The following is a 17500-nucleotide window of genomic DNA, read 5'->3' as shown; positions in this document are numbered from 1 at the left end:
CTTGACCACTCGTCATCTCCTCACGACTATACACCGAAGGAACATAAGGTCCATTACATTCATTTAACATCAAAGGACATTGCCACTGCCATAATTCTCTCTCTCTCTCTCTCTCTCTCTCTCTCTCTCTCTCTACCAACCACACCCACCAGGCCAACATCTACTCTCATCTTTTCTCTTTCTCAGACTCAGACGGGCAACGTCTATTCTCTCTCTCTCTCTCTCTCTCTCTCTCTCTCTCTCTCTCTCTCTCAATCACACCCACCAGGCCAACATCTACTCTGCTCTTTTCTCTCTCTCTTAGACTAAGAAGGGCAACATCTACTCTCTCGCTCTCTCTCTCTCTCTCTCTCTCAATCCACCAGGCCAATGTCTACTATAATCTCTCAGGCTAACAAGGACAACATCTACTCTCTCTCTCTCTCTCTCTCTCTCTCTCTCTCTCTCTCTCTCTCTCTCTCTCTCTCTTCCCCCCAAGATCAGTGTGATAATGTCAAATTGAGATATAACCAAGATATTCACATCAATGGGGACAGTGAACGATTGATTATGAGATCAAGATAGAGGAGATTAGTTGCATCTTGTATATCAAGAAAATAAAACAAACGCCATTTCTGCTTCGTCAAGAAAATTAAGAAAAGCTTTACCGCCTGTAGATGAGATAGCCTTTCCCAAGAAAACAAGACAAACGCTACTGCCAGTTCTTTAAGAAAATTAAGAAAATCTTCATCCACAGCAGATAAGATACCCAACGGCACCACTATTGTGTACAATATATGTTACTTGGCGAAAGGTTACATTTAATACCGATAGAGTTAGACTGCAAAATTATTATTATTATTATTATTATTATTATCATTATTATTATTATTATTATTATTATTATTATTATTAGCGTATATAAACATAGTTAAGCATGGAATCTTGTGTACAAAACTGTCAAGTTATTAAATATATTTTTTAAACTTACGATTCATATCCATTTAAAAAAAAAAAATAGAAGCCCCATATGTTGTACAATAAAAAGAACCGGATGGAAGGGTCTGTTACTAAAGTCAGACTAAAATATATAAATAACCAATATATAAATTCATACTAATGGCATATATACTGAACAATTGTTTCTCCGCGTCAATATACGTTTTCTTTACACCGTCAGCTCCTATAGAAAATGGATTATTGATGGGAAACCCATCAAGTGTATTCCTTCTCAGTGGGTATCAATTACTAGGAATACAAAACATGAACTTTTGATACTAAATCAGTCAGAAATAATCCTTCAGGAGATTTTTCGTAAAACGATCATTTACGCCAAATTATAACATATAAATGACAAAACTTTTATAAAAGTGAACACAAGAAAATTACATGCAGAGAACATAGATGCAATGACGTTTTTATCAATTTAAACAAACTAACAACATAATACCCAATCACGATCCAAACAACGTACTATGTATACATACGTATTTGCATATATATCAATCAATAAAATATACATTACCCTCAATGCTGACATGTTTATGATCAGGGTATGTCATACATACATACACACAAACTTACATAAATAACGAACGTCAATCGACGAGGAAGGCATCACAGATATCCAACAACGATACATACAGACATCTTTTCATTATATGTCTATATACATATATACATTCATTAGGGCTCTCTCTCTCTCTCTCTCTCTCTCTCTATATATATATATATATCTCTATATATATATATATATATATATATATATATATATATATATATATATATACATATATATATATTATGTGTATATATATATACACATAAGCATACATTCATACATATATCCATCCATATTAATAATACATCCTGCAAAAATAAACAAAGCATAATTCACTACCATACTCTAAACATATCCACCCACGAACAATCCCAAACAAACAATTACAAACACGCCCCCAAACCACGGGGTCACGCCCTTACCTCCATGATGACGTGGGACTGGTCGTCGATGTCCACCTGGGGAGGCACCGAGGCGGGCCTCGTGAGGTAGTAGGTCGCAGCGACCACTGCCGCAGCGGCTGCGATGCCACCGACCAGGCCTCCATATTCCACCAAGAGACCTTCCGGAGGAGGAAGAAGAAAATAGAAGAATTTATAAGTCATTTCGTGTGCAAAATATCGATTATTTAGTTTCTATCTTGAGAAGGAAAAATGGGGTAAAATGAAGAAGAATTATAAGTCATTTTTTTTTTTTTTTGTAGAGTATCGATTATTAAGTTTCTATCTGAGAAGGAAAAATGGGGTAAAATGAAAAAGTACAAGTCATTTTGTTTGTAGAATATCGATTATTTAGTATCTTTCTGGAGAAGGAAAAATGGGGTAAAATGAAGAAGTAAAAGTGTAAAAATCATTATATTTGTAGAATACCGATTATTAAGTTTCTATCTTGAGAAGGAAAAATGGGATAAAATGAAAAAGTACAAATCATTTTGTTTGTAGAATATAGATTATTTAGTTTCTATCTAGAGAAGGAAAAATGGGGTAAAATGAAAACTATAATTCATTTTGTTTGTAGAATATCGATTATTAAGTTCCTATGGTGAGAAGGAAAAATGGGGTAAAATGAAGAATTTATAAGTCATTTTGTTTTATAGAGTAACCGACTATTTACATTCGATATATCCTTTTGTTCAGCTTCAATCTTGAGGCGGAAAAATTAGGGAAAAGATCGAGGAGGGGGGGAAGGAGAACGTAAGATAATTTGTTTTATAGAAAATCGATCATTTAGCTTTAATACAAAGCACGAAAAATGGGAATGTTGAGGGAGAAGATCAAGGGAGAAGAACGCAAGGTATTTTGTTTCACAGAATATCGATTATTTTGGGTCAACCTTGAGAAGGAAACATTAGGGGAAAATGGAGAAATATATATATATATATATATATATATATATATATATATATATATATATATATATATATATTTGGTTTTATAGAGTATCGATCATTTAGCTTCAATATATTAGATATATATATATATATATATATATATATATATATATATATATATATATATATATATATATATATATATATATAAAGACATTTGGTTTTATAGAGTATCGATCATTTATCTTCAATCTTGAGAAGGAAACAAATGATTGAGGGTGGAAAAGGGACAAGAACCTAAGATATTTTGCTTTGTCATATGTCAATTATTTAACTTAAAAATTTTTAATGAAAAAATGTAGAAAAGGTCGAGGGTTTTGCTTTTGTTATTTTTCAAGATAATTAAAGACGTTCAGCCTAGAATGATTAGACAGCAAAAAAACGTTATATATAAGGACTTCGTTGTTAGACTCAGAATGAGTAAGCAGGGGAAAACTTGGAGGATTTTGTTATTTATCAAGATAATTACTGATTTTCATAAGAAACAAATATGAAAAAAAGAGAAAATTTAGGCTGTTTCTTCTAAAATAACAAATACTTCCGCCAGTAGACCCCAATGATAAAAATGATGGGAAATCTCAGAAATTTTGTATTTTTCCTCTGATACAGTAATAATATACCTTAAAAATGTATCTAAATAAAACTCAATCATTTTACTACGTTTTTAAATGCCAAAATTAACCTCCGAAGGACCTCAAGGGAGAAAGAAGCCAGAAATCATTAAAAAAAATTCCATTTGTTTTCTATAAAATATCAGTATTTTAAACTGAACTGAACTGCATATAGAATTTAGGTCAAAGGCAAAGCACTGTGACCTATAAGGTCATTCAGCGCTGGAACGGAAATTGACTGTGCAAGGTTTGAAAGGTGTAACAGGAGGAAAACCTCGCAGTTGCACTATGAGTCAATTGTTAGGAGAGGGGGGAAAGTTAGGTGAAAGAAAGAGAATATGAAAGGAGGTAGAGTAAAAGGAATGAAAGGGGTTCCAGCTAGGGGCCGAAGGCACGCTGCACCTTAAGTAATGCCTACAGCGCACCGCATGAGGTGCACTGACGGCATTAACCCCCTACGGGGAAAATATCAGTATTTTACCTTCAAGAACGTTCGAGGTGAATCAAGGTAAAAGCAGTAATTACTAATTAGCTTTTTAATTTCATAATTAAATAATAAAGATTTAATACCTATTCCGTTTAATTTGCTTCCTAGACCTCTTGGGGAGATTAAAAATCTTTGATTTTCATTGTCCTTTTTTAAAAAATCATTGATTTTTTTTTACATATATATACACACACATATATATATATATATATATATATGAAAATTGGTGCCCCGCCCCCCATGAAATTTTTCTGGATCCGCTAGTGCACCATACCAATGACTAGCATAATCGCGGGAAATTAAATTCAAATTATTAATGAAAAAATTTCCTTAAAATTATTAAAACGAAAATGGTACATAGAACTTGGAAATAAGTTTTTAAGGAATTTGAACGCAGAGGGATTGGAAGTGGACGGAAAATTTATACAATCATAACTGACAATCGACTAACAAATAAAAAGGAAGGACTATTTCAAAACATAGAGAGCATAAACAAAGATTCAAAATAATAAATAAACAAACAGAAACTTGCAAGTACATATTCAATCAAGCTCATCTCTGTATTTAGTTGAACTCCTCTTTCCACATATATATATATATATATATATATATATATATATATATATATATATATATATATATATATATATATATATATATCTTCTTCTTCTTCTTAACGTGCTTTTATTCCCATTTTTGTATGGGGTAAGCACGATGCCTTCTTTTGAAGGACTTTTTTTTGATTTGGCTTTGGGGTAGACCTGTGGTCTCGATCGGCTGCCCTGCCTGACATCGCTTAGACCCCGGTACGTATGTTTCATGTATCATACCCGACCCAACGCCCTTTCTTCCCATATATATATATATATATATATATATATATATATATATATATATATATATATATATATATATATATATATATAATGTATATATATATATATATATATATATATATAAAATTCATATAAGATTTATGATATATACATGTATAAACAATTTATATATATATTATGATATATATATATAAATTTATATATATATAATTTTATATATATATATAATATATATATATATATATATATATATATATATATATATATATATATATATATATATATATATGCATGACATTTATGTGTGCGCGCGTACGTGTTTGTGTAGCATTGCGCATGACAATATTTTACTGCTGCAATCATTACTAAATCTGTTAGAATGACAAAACTGGATGGAACAGGGAAAGAATAAACTACGTCAATAATTCTGACGCAACGACAACACCCGGAGGTATAAGAAAGAACGAAAGAAATATCTAAAAGCAGAACAATTTCATGGGAAGGATGATGACGAAGAATGGTGATAATTGCTCAGGAAATGGTGATAAATGAAGGGGGAAAGTTAATAAAGAAGATACAATGAAAAACTGGAAGTAGCGAGGGATGGATGCGAATGACAGAGAGGATGAGAAACTCGTAAATTTACAAAGGATAAAAGATTAAATAATAATAGACACCAAAGCAACCACTGGGTCTGGTCATTACTTGAATGGGTGACCACCAATTTAAGTCTGATGCCTCTAGCATATAAGATCCAGTGGTCATTACCAAAATTGGTGACCACCAGTTTAAGTCTGATGCCTCTAGCATATAAGATCCAGTGGTTATTACCAAAATTGGTGACATGCCAATAAGTCCACTGAGGGAAGGTGCTGTGTCACAATGGGGCCTTAGCCCCCCACCCCAAAAAAATGAATGAAAGCAATTATTATTATTATTATTATTATTATTATTATTATTATTATTATTATTATTATTATGGGTGAAGACATCCACAATGGTATAAATGAGATTGAGAAGGAGAATCAAGCAGGTTCTCGAAAGCTCTCGGTTGTATATATAATTTTCTAATATATATTTACAGTATTATTACTATTATTATTATTATTAGCCAAGCTGATAATAAGAAAAGGATTGCAGCTTGGCTAATAATAATAATAATAATAATAATAATAATAATAATAATAATAATAATAATAATAATAATAATAATAATAATATTTCATAAAATCTCATAATAGCATGTCACTAAAATGGTGTAGAAATCCACAGTGGTATAAATATAAATAGAAAATCATATATAAAAACGAGAGCTTTCAAGAACAAGGGGTCCAATAACGAAAGCAGCCCGGTACTAAAAGAAAACAGAAGCAAAGAACAAACTATATGTGAGAAACATCAAAGAAAAACAACAAAAACTATGAAACGTGAGTCATGTCAGATTGCTCAGTAAAACTGCACGGCCCTTTAATTTCAAACTTCTCAAGTCTCCAACGACTGAACTGCATGACAAGGAAGATCACTCTGTGATTTGCTACCAGTTAGAACAAAATCTCTAAAAAAAAAAAAAAAAAAAACTTTATGGGACTTACCCTCACGAAAAAGATACATCTCTTAGAATTAATTGCATATCTGACACTACGTGGTCTAGCATACGATCTTGGAAGATCCGCAGGCAAAAGATCATCAGAATGATGACGTATTTTGTCAACCACGCGCAATGAACTGATCGAAATCTAATGAAATCAGGTTATCATCCAACAACTCAAGTTTCGAGTTAACTGCTGGAGACGAAACAGGGGAACTATATTCAAAACACGGCGGCAGAATCAAAGAATTAAAACATTCCCTAAGGATAAAGTTAACTTCCGAACACCAAACAGGAGAAAAAAGTATTCAAAACACGGCAGCAGACTGAAAGAATTAAAACACTCCCTGGCACAGACAAGTCTTCAAAAATCTTGCAAGATTTTCTAAGTGTGCCTTAATTCTTTGTGCAGTTGAAGAACAGATAAACTGGATACGTTTCTCAAAAGTTAATATACTGTCAAGAATAACGCCAAGAATTCTAAATGAGTTGCTTGTATTCAAAGAAACGTATGGGTGAGGGGACCTATCGTCTGGACATACTTTGAGTTTTGGTAGGATTCGGCTTAATCAAGCAATATTAGTATTCACCATGCACTAACTTCAGCTAAATTTCTGTTAAAAGAATCTGCAACCACATGGCTACCACCGAAAGATTGGATCAATGAAAACAGAGTAACATCATCTGCATAAGTAAACAACTTCTAGGCCAAATCACAGACCACGTGTACGTGGGATAAATAGCAGTAGACCAAAATCACAACCCTGAGGAACACCAGAGATCAAATTCCAGTAGACTATGTGGTTCCCATTCAAAGCGATTAGGTACAATCTATTAGTTGTATATTCCATTCTCGAAAATTATTTGCAATGTGTTAGTTGCAAATTTAATGAGAATACTAAGAAATTCTACATAACAAGAATGACAGTACAAAAAGCCAACAGTAATCTGAAGACTTTTTTTCAAAATTCGACTGTAACTGAAATTTACAAGAATGCAATAGTGCCACGTGGAAAAACTAAAAGATGACGGGCAAAATGAACTTTTCACTATATTTTCAGTCATGGAAAATTATGTATGGTGTAAATCATGGTACATAAATAAAAAAAACCTTAGAAAACTCGAATAATCATTGGGGAAAAAATAAAATCATTATAAGGTGCCAAAATTATGAAAATACAATGGTAAAGAAGTATATTGAATGCATTAATATATTATATGAATTACATTACCAATAAAAGTTAACATCGCATTTAGACGTGACTAAGACCTCGTTATATGAATCAGTGTGATAATAATGCAAAGTATTTCTATTGCCACCCTTATGGGGCAGACAATAAACATAACATTATAATTACATATATATATATATATATATATATATATATATATATATATACAAAATATCTCCTATATAGGTCTGAGCCATAACTGATATAATAACTTTAAATATAACATTTATAGACAAATTTACCATCACGAATTTAAAGTAACTAGAAATAATTAGTTAAATGCAAAATTTATTGTAATAAATTTACCATCAAAAATTTAAAAGTATAGAAATGATTATTAAATGTGTAGAAATTATTGTAATAAGGATTATTATATAACATATATTAAAAGTATAATGGATAATAAACGACACAAGAGAGAGAGAGAGAGAGAGAGAGAGAGAGAGAGAGAGAGAGATTTCAAGAGAGAAAATTTGAGTGTATATATATATATATATATATATATATATATATATATATATATATATATATATATATATATATATATATATATATATATATATATATGAATGTGTGTACATGTAACGAGCATATATTCATACCGATCGTGTTAGGCTTCAATAAGACGGGATGGTTTAGATTCTAGAATCCTTAATTTCCATACTAAAAGCTTTCAAAGACTTAGAAAGCTTTCAGCACTATGGAAATTGAAAGTTTGGAATCTAAACCATTCCGTCTTATTGAAGCCGAACACGAGCAGTATGAATATACAGTATATACACAGTGAAATTGCGTGACTATTTGGTATATATATATATATATATATATATATATATATATATATATATATATATATATATATATATATATATATATGTGTGTGTGTGTGTGTGTGTGTGTGTGTGTGTGGGTATGTATGTATGTATATACATAGTAGTATATATATATATATATATATATATATATATATATATATATATATATATATATATATATATATATATATATATATATATATATATATATATATATGTACACACACATACATATATATATATTTAAATTTATTTATTTGTACATACATATACTGTATATGTGTGTGCGTGTGTGTGTATAATATTAGACCTATAAATCGGTAACTCATATGCGAAGAATTCCGCCTTCCAACAATCCAAACAAAACTTCAGCAAATAAAAGGCGTTCGACTTCTGCCGGTCAAAAAAATAAAATCGTCAATGTACAATTCAACTCTACGCAAAAAAAGGGGGATGAAAAAGTCAGCAGCTAACTCTTCTGTTTGTCAGTCAACATTTCAGCTGGGAACGCTTCCTTCCACTTCAGTGAATCGAAGCACATACGTCATCACGGTGGACGCTTCCCTTTTGCACGCATTCCTAATACCTAATGACCCCCTTCCCTTCTCCCAACCTCCTTCTCTCTTCCCCTTCTCCCATCTCCCATCCAGCGGCGACATGAAGCAGGAGAGAAGTTGCAAAGGTCACCGAATACGCAAAGGAGAAACCTTGTCGATGAGACGTTTCCGATGGGAGTCATCGTACATCGGGCGATGAGGCGGTATACCCCAACCCCTACCAAACAGCTCCCCGTCTCCCCCAAGCGAGAACGCTGATGGGAATTATCGTACATCGCGTGAGCACACAGACTATACCTATCACGCAACATTCCTCGCTTATCCTACTTTTCGCGTTTACAAGGGCGCATTTAAGGTTTCCCCGGACACTGGGCCGGCCCCCTAAACTCTTAAAGTCTTTCCTAAAAGGTCTTTGTGCACTGCAACTACGCTACAACCCTTATTTTTTTTTTAACAGACTCTTTGTTCATGCCGGTAAGGAGAACTGGAAACTTAGATTGCATGACAACTATGCAAACTCAGAGTTGGTACGAAACAGAATAAAGGCCTTTATATTAAAACCCAGAAATAAATTCTTTCAGAATATAACCCGAGAAAATACATAATTGCAAGTTTGCATTTTTGTACAGTACGCGTATTTTATTGATCTTTTTCAGATGTTCAACAGCGCATTGCATGTTAAAGTCGCATGTTTAATTGTCCAGTTGATAAGATAATGGATTAGCACTGCTCCAGTGCTATAAAATGCTAAGCAACAAAGCAATAAATAATGTCTCACAGTACATACACACCTCATACTATGCCATTCTTAAAAAGCACAGTCACTTGTCAGAAAATACTGTACAAAAATGAACTAAGTGCAAAATAATTATTTTCTATCTCAAAAGTTTAACTAATAAAGGTAAAGCGTTGCTTTATTTTTATCGAAAGCGTTTACCCTACTTCAAACCTTAATACATTCCTAAAAAGTGTAAATTTACAGCAAAAGAACTGCGCCGGTAGATATTAAAGTAAAATTATACGAAAAAAATTAACATGAAAGATTTTTAAACATAAAAACAATATATATATATATATATATATATATATATATATATATATATATATATATATATATATATATATAATATAAATATTATAATATAAATAAATATATACAATGTATGTGTAATAAGCAACACATCCATACGTACCCGATAAATCTTTACAAATACCACTGGACCTTTATTAAATACCAAGAATTTCTAAACAACCCTCACCGTAAATATTGAAAATCAACAAGACTAATGCACAAGCACTCCAGAAAATCGATAGGAAGGGTTGCAAGCAGACTCACAAATGCAGTGAGTCAAATAAAAAACACGTGCGCCACCGAGCGAGGATGATTAAGCAGGGAAGAACAAGCAAGCAAGCACACGCGCACGCACACACATACACATACACACAAGTTCGTGTGAGTGTTCATTCATACGCATTCGTGACATGTTGGCCAGCGTAGGAATGTAAATTTCTCGTTCATAAAGTTTAATAAAGTTTTGTTACATTAAAATTCTTGAAAAGTAACGAATAAGTTACTTCCTGTAATGAGGAACACTACTGATACCTTTGTTAAATAATAATAATAACAATAATAATAATAATAATAATAATAATAATAATTATAATAATAATAATAATAAAAATAAGGTCCTCTTTCAAACAAATTCGTAATGAAAACATCCTGCTATAAATAATCATGCTAATAAGATTATTATTATTATTATTATTATTAAAAAAAAGAATGGCTGTCTGGATACCATTGTTGAGTTTATACTGCAATTTTCTCAATCTTTCTAACGAGTTTCTTTGTAACAGCAGGCAAATTCTCAATCTCTCATTCGAGAGATTGAGAAATTGCAATATAAACTTAACAGCAACTAGAAGGTCATAATAATAATAATAATAATAATAATAATAATAATAATAATAATAATAATAATAATAATAATAATAATAATAATAATAATAATAATAATAATAATAATAATAATAATAATAATAATAATAATAATAATAATAATAATAATTCGGTAAATATATTTCTTGACAATGAGACGTATTCATGAGAATGGTATTAATACTTAAAATAGAAATAAAAAGCTAAGCTTAGAGAGAGAGAGAGAGAGAGAGAGAGAGAGAGAGAGAGAGAGAGAGAGAGAGAGAGAGAGAGAGAGAGAGAGAGTGCTTACACTGACAAACCTCGCATGTTCCCAAGAAATAATTACCACCTCAGCACAGTGCTGTTTCGTCGCTGTTTCACTTTACCAAAACAAACGAGAAAAAGCTAACCAACGACTTTAATTAAAGCGAAACAGGCACAAAGCATAAACGACGGAATAATCACAGCTAAGCAAGGACTGTTTACACTGCCTGCAAGCACAAGCACAAACTGTTTGGATTTAAAAGGCCGTGAATTCGTTTCCCTCGCTGCTTCTCTAAATTGAATCCAAAGCTTTCCTGCAGTAACAATAAATTGAATTCGCCGATAGGTTCCGTGGAAAATTGATTCTACGATACAGATGGAAAACCTGGGTCTGCGATACAAATAGAGAACCTGAGTCTATGTTAAAAACTCCGAGTCTACACGTTAAAAACTTTGATTCCACGTTAAAATCTGATTCTACCTTACAAACAGAAAAACTTATTCTACGATACTGATAGAAAACCTGAGTCTGCGATACAAAGAACCTGAGTCTACGTTAAAAACTATGATGATTCGTTAAAAACTGACTCTACGATACAAACAGAAAAACCTGATTCTACCATACAAACAGCAAACCTGATTCAGAAAAAGTGATTCTATGATGCAAATAGAGAACCTAATTCTACGATACAAATGGAAAACCTGACTGTACGATAAAAATAGAAAACCTGATTCTGCGATACAAACAGAGAACTGAGTCTACGTTAAAAGTTTGATCCTGCGTTAAAAACTGATTCTACGATACAAACAGAAAACCTGAGTGCGATACAGATAAAAAACCTGAGTCTGCGATACAAATAGAGAAACTGAGTCTACGTTAAAAACTCTGATTCTACGTTAAAAAGTGGTTCAACGATACAAACAGAAAAACTAATTCTACAATACAAATAGAAAACCTGATTCTACGATACCAACAGCAAACCTGATTCAGAAAAAGTTATTCTGTGATACAAATAAAGAACCTGATTCTACGAGACAAACAGAAAACCTAATTCTACGATACAAACAAAAAACCTGATTCTCGATACCAATAGAAAACCTGATTCAGAAAAAGTGATTCTATGATACAAATAGAAAAACCTAATACAAACAGAAAAACCTAATTCTACGATACAAATACAAAACCTGATTCTACGATACAAACAACAAACCTGATTCAGAAAACGTGATACTATGATACGAAGAGAGAACCTAATTCTACGATACAAACACAAAACCTGACTCTAAGATAAAAATACAAAACGTGATTCTACGATACAAACAGAAAACCTAAGCATATTCTTATGGTATATTTATGATATTGTCCTTGTATAGCCCATACGGAATTAATAATAAAAAAGGCAAAATAAAAACAACTGGGGCTTAAATACGAAGTGGTCAAACTACCTCCTGAGGAGAGGCAGGCAATATGAGTGAGGAAATTAATGTAAAAAAAAAACACTCAATAAACATCTGAATATAGAAATAAGGTCAAACAGCTGGAACTTATGAAATTCGGAAATTTACAGTAAAAAGGTTTGAAAGGTGCAACAGGAGGAAAACCTCGCAGTTGCACTGTGAAAGACTTGTTAGGAGAGGGTGGAAAGTTAGATGAAAGAGAATATGAAAGGAGGTATAGTAAAAGGAATGAAAGGGGTTGCAGCTAGGGGCAGAAGCCACGCTGCAAAGATCCTTAAGCAATACCAACAGTGAACCACATGAGGTGCACTGACGACACTACCCGCCTGCGGGGATAACAAATTTAAGAATAGACACAAGTTAAATGCAAAGTGTAACTGCGTCTGACTTATCTATTTGGCTATCAAAATTCGGCGTACGCAGGTGAGAGAGAGAGAGAGAGAGAGAGAGAGAGAGAGGGAGAGAGAGAGAGAGAGAGAGAGAGAAACTGGCACTGCAGGAAATAAATAGTGCCAAGAGAGAGAGAAAACCGAGTGACGGCATCAGAGAGAGAGAGAGAGAGAGAGAGAGAGAGAGAGAGAGAGAGAGAGAGAGAGAGCACAGGTGCGCATCAGAAATCTTTCTAAATGGCAATGCATGAGAACCTACACGCCATTCATCATCTTAGGTGAATCGCATATTTATAATCTTGTGATTCATATTAATATGATTCATATCTTCTGATTCACATTCGTATCCTTATATGATCTTTAAATTATTCATATCCCATTCTTATTTAATCTCGAAGTAAGATTCATATTCCCATTCTTATTTAACCTCGAAGTATGATTCATATTCTCATTCTTATTTAATCTCGAAGTAAGATTCATATTCCCATTCTTATTTAAACTCGAAGAATGATACATATTCTTTCATATTCCCATTCTTATTTAATCTCGAAGTATGATTCATATTCTCATTCTTATTTAATCTCGAAGTAAGATTCATATTCCCATTCTTATTTAAACTCGAAGAATGATACATATTCTCATTCTTATTTAATCTCGAAGTAAGATTCATATTCCCATTCTTATTTCACTTTTAAATATGATTCATTTTCTCATTCTTATTTGATCTTTAAATATTATTTATATTCCCATTCTTATTCCACCTTTAAATATGATTCACATTCTCAATCTTATTTAATCTTTAACTATGATTCATAATCTCATTCTCATTTAACCTTTAAAACAAATCTTCAAATTCATTTACTCTAATAGATATAAGACGGTTTTCAAGTGTTACCACAACAGATTTCAAGAAACCTTCAGATCTGCATTGGCTGATGTGACAACAGTGACTTTCTTAAGTTTTATTGTGTTTTAGAGGAAAAGACGAGACAGCAAACCAAAGTTAAATAAAATTAATCTCATCCACGTAAACCAGTGGTTATCATCACGTTTCAGACCATGTCCCTCCATCTGAACGCTCACGCTACTATAATAATAATAATAATAATAATAATAATAATAATAATAATAATAATAATAATAATAATAATAATAATAAAGAACACTACCGAACATCACTAGGAGCAACTATGAACAGGATAAATCTGACAATACCTAGTAACCAGATGGGTCGGAGAGAGAGAGAGAGAGAGAGAGAGAGAGAGAGAGAGAGAGAGAGAGAGAGAGAGAGAGAGAGAGAATCTTTCTCTGATACTGAGCGAAAGCTACAGTTTATCTCTTGTAAGGTTGCGGTACATCATTCGACCACTGGCTCGAGAAACATTTGACCCAAATCGCTTCGCAAAATCCTCCTTTTTAAAGTCTTCGTGGCTGGTGCAACTCAGGTGCGTCAGGCTACGCGTTGTGTAGTTGTGCGCGCACTCGCACACACACACACACACACACACATATATATATATATATATATATATATATATATATATATATATATATATATATATATATATATATATATATATATATATATAAATATATATATATATATATATATATATATATATATATATTTATTTATTTATTTATATATATACACGTATATATAATTGTGTATAATCCACTATCAATTACTAAACCTTGGCCCTTTTCTATTCACACAACTTCCAAAATCTTACTGACGAAACGCTCTAACTACTGGACTGCAACAATCTATATTATTATTATTATTATTATTATTATTATTATTATTATTATTATTATTATTATTATTATTATTATACATTTCGTCACAAAATCTACGGCGCTGGATTGCAAGTTTCGTAGGTAAAGTTTTGGAATATATAAATAAACTATTTGCTGGTGATGAATCATATCGTCCTAACGATGAAAAAAATTCATCAGCAGAACCACAGACATCCAATGAATGAGCGCAGCCATCATGATTCATCTGATGAATCCATCCTGAATATATGTGCTATAACAAACTCAGAGACATGAGCTGAACATTGCCCAAAATCACTTGGTGGAAAGAGGAGTTAATAATAATAATAATAATAATAATAATAATAATAATAATAATAATAATAATAATAATAATAATAATAATAACAATCTCTAGTCCGGCCGAGAAGCCAAGCCCCTCATACTGTCACTCGCTGTGAATATTTTTGACGCGTTAAAAAGGTTAAAAATTCTTTCTGAAGTGTTAATAAAGGAATATAGTTTAGATTTTTATAATCGAGTTTCAACTTTATTAGACAAATACTAGGGGTGATTACAGAAATATGAATGCATTTAGCGCGCATAAGTGAAAAGTGACACGAACATTGCAAAGTGACATTCTCTCTCAGTTATGCAAAAGGGGCGTGGCTTCTGGAGAAGGGGCGTGGTCTTAAGCGTTAAATGTGCTGATTTTTCAGAAAAGACCGCTAAACTCCTTAGTGCAGGTGTACTAGAATTCGACTCAAGGTACTCTGAGGAAAAAAAAAAATTAGTCACTTCAGTGAACTTTGTGTAAAACAATTTTTTTTTTTTTTTTTGCTCTCGTGGTAAGCCCTGTGTAGTAGCATAGATGATGCTTTGGAACGTCACTCCAAAGTCTTTATTCTTCTGTTTAGCCATTTCCGAAGCTGTTTTCAAAACTGTCAAAGTTGTTCACTGTCAAATTTCGAAGTAAAACGAAAATATGAATCAAAATATTCACAGCCACTTGAATATAGATCAGACTATTAACACAGGTCACTAAAACTCGACGCGAAGTAGATTGACAAAAAAATTTTAAAATAAAATAAATAAACAATCCATTCTTGTTTCATGGTCAAGATACTGTGACTGAAGTTATTTAAGTACAATCAGAAGACCAAAATGTGAACAATAAAAATTTACCTTCACACTGAGTGTAGAGTTGTTATAATAATCATAATCATTATAATAATATTAATAATAATAATAATAATAATATCAAACAGATACATCTGAACCACCTCTGATATCATTAACGTAATTCAAAACGATACATTCCCCACAAATTACCTTTACTAACTTAAATCAACTTTCAATCCAAGATCAACTTCAGACGTCTTTCAATCATTGACGAACGAAGTCCGCAGTGGCATATTCTCACCATTCAAACCTTCTGCCTGAAGGGGCATTATTACAGGGTGAGTCAAGGGCTTGGCACTCCCACAGAAGGGTTGCATGCAGCATCTTTCAGATTGTGATCTCTGTGTTATCTCGATGTACCTTGGCTCAGGATGATGATGATGATGATGATAGTGATACAGGTGATGGTGATGATGAAGAAAGTGATGACCATGATGAGGACGATAACGATGATGATGATGATGATGATGAGATGGCAGTGATGATGATGGAGAAAGTGATGACCATGATGATGATGATTGTGATGAAAGCAGTGACCATGATAATGATGAAGGTGATGACCATGATGATGATGATATGACAGTGATGATGAAGAAAGTGATGAAAGCCGTAGTGACCATGATAATGATAAAAGTGAGGACTGTGATGATGATGGTGATGAAAGTGATGACCATGATGATGGTGACAATGAAAGTGGTGATGATGGTGATGATGATGATGATGACCATGATGATGATGATGATGAAAGTGTTGGCCAAGATGATGATCACAGTGGTGATGATGATGATGATGATGATGATGATGATGATGCTGATGATGATGATCAAAGCGATGACCATGATAATGACGATGATGGTGATGATGAAAGTGATGACCATGACAATGATGATGAAAGTGATGGCCAAGATGATGACTATGATGATGATGATCACAGTGATGCTGGTGGTGGTGGTATTGGTGGCGGTGATGATGATGATGATGACGATAATGAAGGTGATGATGAGTAATGGTCAAGGTGATGATGAGTGATGGTGAAAATGACGACGATAATGTGAAGGTGATGATGATGGTGATAATGATGACAGTGATAATGATGAGTGATGATGATGATGGTGATGTTGGCGACGGTGATGATGATGACAGTGATGATGACAGTTATGACGATGATGGTGAAGATGATAATCATGATGATGACGAGTGATGATCATGACGATGATGATGATGTTGATGATGATGATGAGGAGGAGGAGGAGGAGGAGGAGGAGGAGGAGGAGGAGGAGGAAGAGGAAATATTTGAATGACGAAAGGGCAGGATGATGAGTCGATGATGATGAAGATGATAATGATGATGTTGAGGAGGAGGAGGAGGATGATGATGATGATGATGATGATGAGGAGGAGGAGGAGGAGGAGGAGGAGGAGGAGGAGGAGGAGGAGGAGGAGGAGGAGGAGGAGGAAGAGGGAATACATAATGA

At 32.9% G+C, this 17500-nt stretch overlaps 1 protein-coding gene across 7 annotated transcripts in view; it reads right to left on the bottom strand.

Moving 5' to 3' along the window:
* LOC136836089 (long-chain-fatty-acid--CoA ligase 1) overlaps positions 1–17500 on the bottom strand; it is a 161705-nt gene that overhangs the window by 91527 nt on the left and 52678 nt on the right. For all 7 annotated transcript variants that reach the window (XM_067100053.1, XM_067100051.1, XM_067100052.1 and 4 more), the window contains one exon: positions 1963–2102. In XM_067100053.1, the coding sequence (XP_066956154.1) occupies positions 1963–2102 (140 nt within the window). The remainder of the gene's footprint in view (positions 1–1962; positions 2103–17500) is intronic.

This window comes from Macrobrachium rosenbergii, chromosome 56 (genome assembly GCF_040412425.1).
Source record: "Macrobrachium rosenbergii isolate ZJJX-2024 chromosome 56, ASM4041242v1, whole genome shotgun sequence".
Lineage (NCBI taxonomy): Eukaryota > Metazoa > Arthropoda > Malacostraca > Decapoda > Palaemonidae > Macrobrachium > Macrobrachium rosenbergii.
Note: the sequence above shows the minus strand (reverse complement) of the source record. Positions and strands in the feature narration are given on the sequence as shown.